Source organism: Monomorium pharaonis, chromosome 1 (assembly GCF_013373865.1).
Source record: "Monomorium pharaonis isolate MP-MQ-018 chromosome 1, ASM1337386v2, whole genome shotgun sequence".
In the NCBI taxonomy this organism is placed as follows: Eukaryota; Metazoa; Arthropoda; class Insecta; order Hymenoptera; family Formicidae; genus Monomorium; species Monomorium pharaonis.
Window position 1 is genome coordinate 20,385,257 of NC_050467.1, and position 6,000 is coordinate 20,391,256.

General features: G+C 31.1%; 1 protein-coding gene across 1 annotated transcript in view; it reads right to left on the bottom strand.

The window, feature by feature from the left end:
• The window catches only part of LOC105832168, a 51,523-nt gene extending 46,180 nt beyond the window's left edge, over window positions 1–5,343 (bottom strand). Inside the window, exon 1 of the mRNA XM_012672877.3 lies at window positions 4,808–5,343. Within this exon, the coding sequence (XP_012528331.1) occupies window positions 4,808–4,898 (91 nt within the window). The 5' untranslated portion in view covers window positions 4,899–5,343. The remainder of the gene's footprint in view (window positions 1–4,807) is intronic.
• Between the last annotated feature and the right edge of the window lie 657 nt (window positions 5,344–6,000).

Below are 6,000 nucleotides of genomic sequence, written 5' to 3' on the forward strand. Positions count from 1 at the left end.
AATTAGATAAGAGTAGTCAATCTCATTAAAATATGCGCGATTAAGTTGAATTGTATCGCGAATTATGCATCCCACTGTAACAGGAAATAGTTTCGCGGTTTTCATGTCTACTCTAGATGTAAATGGAATAACAATTAAGCTTTTCTATCGATTTCACAAGCGCAGTAAGTAGAAAGGAGAAGAAAGAGGGCTAGATTGCGGAGCAATCGGTGATGGCGGACCAATTGCGACTCAATAATTGCTGAGAAAGAATTCGTTCTTATGATAAAACAAAAACTATCAGCAAAGAAACGAGGTGGAGTCGCGGTCTCCACTTTAAAATGCACTATCAATCACTGCAGTTGTTGCATTGACAGTTTAACAATGTTAATTGCTCGAATTAAGCTGAATCACGCGATCCTTTGGGGAGTCCTTTCTGCAGCTTAATTAACATATTCGTATTACCGTAAATCTGTCGGACAGTGAACGCGCACGTCGATACTAATAACATTGATTATAGTTGAACTGCTGTAGAAAGTTGACGTTTAAATTCACGTACTTGTCGCCACCATTAAGTAAACGGTAGTATTAGCAGGCACTTTAAAAACCCCATGGGTACTGAATTGTGATCATGGATCGTGGAAAGTTGGACTTATAAAAAACTAACAGTATTTGTAAATTTATCTGGATATTATTAGGAAAGATAATAAATATAAGCGACTTAACAAAATCACTAATCATGATCATTATACTTGTTTTTGTACATTAATGCGTCACTAAAGCTATAACTTTTTTTTATATCTTCTAATTAATATTTTAAGATTTGTCGTTAGTAAGTTATTTTTGTCAATCATTTATGCATTAATGTTTGTAACTACCTAAAAGTGTTTTGTTTATATCTTTTAAAAAATATTTAATAAAAAAATATGACAGCAGCAGAGATGTTTTTCTATTTTTAATTAAACTATTGTTTAATATTAAAATATAAAATAAATTACTTAAAAAAAGTTTTTATTGTACAAAAAGAATTATTTATTTAATATAACAAATGCTTTTGGAAAGTACATATTTATAATAATTAAATATAAAGAATTTAAATTTAACAATATTTAGTTCATCGAAAAAAATTATGTTCAGTGATCTTGATAAGTTCCTCTAACTGCAAAACTAGGACAAAGTCATGTATCCGGGGAATGGAAGGTCAGTACTAATGTCAGTCTACGCGCTTTTGTCGTATACGCACGTTTTTCTCGATAATTCCTTCTCGTAAAATATTTTTGCGGTGTAGTACGTGTTGTGACTTTAATATAAGCGTATTTTAACTGTGTTCTCAGACTAAATAACGATGTATTAATTAGTGTTATGCATAGTAAAACCGTGGGATTTTAATGTGTAACAAATCCGTAATTTTGCTGATGACTCAGTTGCTTAGTGCTATCAGTCAGCAATGTGACAAAAGCGAGAAAATAACGTTAATAAAATTATAATTTATGAACGTGTTCATATTACAATACTTCATTTTTTCACATGTGGCGAACGGAGAAAGTACTTAAAACAATTAAGCGGCAAAATTTGCAGTTTTGAGAAATTAAAGCTGTGCTATAGCAGAAAGTATGAATATTATAGTCTTATGTTAATTCTTTCTGGGCACAGTCTGAAGGATATTATAAATTCAATTCTTCTCATACTAGCTTAGATACAGGAAAGCGAATTAGTGTCAATGATAAACATGTCGCCGTTCCATTTTTTACCGCGAGAACTTGAGTCATTATTCGATACCCTGTAATCTCATCTGAATTTCTCACACTTTCCCCGTCTCCGTCTAGTACCTTGTAGGTTCAACGACGTATGACTATATTACTTGTTTTACAACTAGTTACTTGCTTGTACAAGGCTAATTTAAGACAGGCAGTGTCAATGTCAAAGCGTTGATAGAATCTTTCTTCCCAGAAGATAATTATCTATATACTTTTATTTGCTATATCTTTTTTTTTTTTTTTTTTTTTTTTTTTGTTATAATAAGTAAACATAAAAGAGATATAAAATGGAAAGATTGAATATTCTTTAGACTTATTTTTAATTAGAATTAAAAATAAGTATGCAACATAAAATTCTTGTTGAAGGTGATAATTTGAACACACTTGCAAACGATTTGCAAGATATAATTTCAGTTTTGCGTCAAGAGAGATGATATCGCAGCATCGCGATTTCTGATTAATTAAAAGCGTATATCGGTGAAACTAACGGGTTTATCGCGGCCTTGCTGCGGACCAGGAAAAAAAAAAGACGAAACTAGCCGAGAAGATATCGCTCGGTCGTTAATTGACAGAATAGACGGTCGCGTGATTCGAGGTAAGCGGCTAACGCATGCACGTGACTTTGGTCGGACTTTTCCCTCGATGGTATTAATCCGTACGAGGAAAGGCGTATGAGCGCAGCTCTCTTTCTTCGTCTTTCTCGCGTCCGCACCGATCGGCAATAACTGGCACGTGCAAAAGCACGTGTAATCATGCGCGGCACGTGATACTGGCTCTCGTGCGCGGTATAGGAATTGTTATTATTGTCCATGCCCAGTGTCTATGCAACGGCATTGATTCTGTGGCACGTGTGTAGGTGTGAATGTTATAGTTATTAGTCGATTGCGAGATCTTTTGCGACATATATACGCCAAGAAGAATAGATCTTAATATAAAATCAATTTGCAAAAATGTATATAGAATTGTTTTTTAATTTTCTATAATCTTCATTTTTTTAGAAATTTCTTATTTACAATTTTAAAATACAAATAAATTGTTTTTACAAAAATATTAAAAATTTAATTGTTTTTATGAATGATAAAAGTTACGACAAATCTAAAATCTTGGCAAATTTTTACAAATTAATAAACTCAAAAATATGAATATAACAAAATATTAATTGCTTGTAAATTTGTGTTAATTATGCTTTATAGAAGTTTTAAATTAGAAATTGATTAAGATGATTAAATTAAATACTATAAACATTGTTTACAGAAATTGATATTATTTGTGAAAAAATGTGTGAACAAATTAACATGTGGAGTAAGAACAACTTGTAATAAGAATCTTAAACATCACATGCGCGACATAATCAATTTCATGAATGAATATTTATCAAGCTTAAATTTGACATTCTTTTGTCGTATATCTTAATATTTGTTATAATATTTATTTTTTAATATTTACACATTATAAATATAAGGCATGTATTAATCTTCGAATTATTTGAAATATTAATACTTAGTTATCTAATAATTTAGTTATTAATACGCTGAATATATATATTTTTTTCAAATTTGAGAAATTAGAAGTTGGAATAAATATTCTTGGATTTATTTTTTCCTTTGTAGAACCTGTTATAAAACAGTACTTTCTGATCGCAATATATAAATACCGCTATAACTGATGACCCTGCTTCTACGTCAGTGTCTCTAACAAAAATGCAAGAAAGTTGCAGTCCTTGTAGGCCACGATATTCACATACAATGACGGCAATGAGCATATATACGTAGGCGGTGAATCTCGTGAGCGAAGTTGCGACGAGCCAGACTCACGTGCTTGTGCAGACAGCCGTTTACAGGCCTTTTCGCGGCTACTCATACATTCGAATGACACGTGTTGTAATACCTATTTTACCGATGTTTATTCGACAAATGTCAGAGCCCTGGATACAAAGCAATAAAAGAATAATGTTGAAAAGACTGTTCGTGGGATAGTGAGCAGAAGTGAGATTTCTGCATTGCAGTAGTTTTGAGGGCTGTCACGTCCCAGAGAGACGGCATACTCTCCGGGGTTATCAGGATTAGCATCTGTAGAAGGAAGTGTTCCACTTTCGTGAATGAAGGATAGAGAGAGGGTGGAGACATAATTACGCGGGATAAAGCCAGACGTATAATAACTATGATAGAACAAAATAGAAAGAAAGATAGTGCACTAGCGAGAGGAACTAAAATTACCATTCTTAAAGAATTATGATGTTTAAAATTGCGGAATTTTCTCATCTTCAACATAATAACACAAGCCGTATGAAAAAATATCTCATAATTATCATAGAGTGTCAACATTACTCAGTATTTTGTTTTTTAAGTTACATGATAATTTACTGTATAAAACAATTATAATTTATTTCTTTACATTAACATAAAGATTTAAATTTTTGTATGATATAATTTATATATTAATTTTTTACTTATAAAAGATAATTTAAAAACTTGAGCAAATTATATTACTTTTATTAATTTTATAATAAAACTGTCATATTTATATTAACTTTTAAAAAAATGAAAATAGTATGAAATTAAAAAATTATTCTTTGTTGTTAAAAATGTATATAGGTCAAACATATCTGTATAATATAGAAACAAATAGCATTCGAACACGGTTATGCAAAGTTCAATCATAATCTTTAAACCATCTCGACAAAGAAAGGCATTAGATCATCGTATTTTTGTCACTTAATTATTAGTATTATACTAATATGTGGACGAAATAGAAGTCTAATATTTTTTTCTGATTTGTATTTTTATATAGAATGCATGAATACGGACTGAATTATATATAAATAATCAGCATTAACAACAACCTACATTTCACAAAAACATACATGAACAAATTATTGTATTTTCATATAAGATATTCGAATTGTCGTACATCGTAAACTATCGTGCGATTATTTAAAATCTATTTATATTAAATAAAGTTCTACTTGGAATAATTAAAGAAAAATACATGAAAATATAAAATGTGAAGCTTATTTAGCGGCAAAAGTTTAAAAGACAAATATGCAACAACGTAAAAAAAATAACACATACCTGGCATTAATCTTTCTTGTGGTGGATGTCCTAAAATTTCGGTACCAGCGAATAACAGGATAGCCAAGATTCCAACGAAATACATTTTCATGATCACTCCCGATCTAAGCTATTCTAATCACAATCAATAAAGACGGTGGGAAATTCGCGAACACGTGGACGGCGAACTTAAGCACGACACGCGATCAATTTTCGAAGTTGTTTTATTTCAACGTGCGAACTTACGCGAGAGATTTTCAGGTGTTAATCTAAGTCCGCCATCGGCAGAGCTCCTATCGCTGTCGGACTGTGCGGTAGTCTGGAGGGCCGCCTGGCGCTTTCACTGGCTTTATACGTGCGCACCTCTTCTGTAAGAGGGGATTCTACATGGCTCTCGTGGACGTCACTGAATGTATCACGAGACATCGCGGAGGATCATGAAATTTCGTGGCACTTACATTTACAGGTCATATACCTTTAATTTCCCAATAACAAAGAACATTATTGCTTCAAAAGTAAAAAGTTAAAATGTATAAGACGATGGTGCAGACTGTAGATGTTGCAACGGAATATACACACATCAAAAATACAATTCATCAATTTGTTATTTTACATATAATTAAAAGTTTTAGTTTTTTGATATATTATAGTGAAAACACTTTTTCCATTGTGTTATTATAAATTTTTATTATAATTATCAACGTTAGACATAAAATAGCATGATAAAATATTTCATATTCTAATATAAAATAATATTATGATAAGAAAAATTTGTCTCAAAAACATAAGATATATAAACAGATTTGATAACTGAAGTTTGACTTTATACATTTAATTTTAGTTTATATTTGATTACTGTTAATTTAACAATTAATATTTCACTATTTTATTTGCAATTGCTTTTGTTTTAATCGGCGTAACAAGTTCAATTTATTACAAATTACTCAATAACTTATTAGATTTAAGAGCAAGTTCGATATTGTATTGTGATCACTATTATCGACGGTTTAATCGTCGACGTAAATTGAAAGAAAAGCTCATTGTGCTAATTTTATATCTAATAAGCGATTTTTTACTTTACTGTATTTAAATATTAATCTGAATACACAGGCATTGGCACAGGCATAGGCACATGCGTGCACAATCTTATATAATTGTTTCCGATTAGTGGTGAACTAGAATAATTGGCGGAACAAAAAGCAAATACGCGAAAA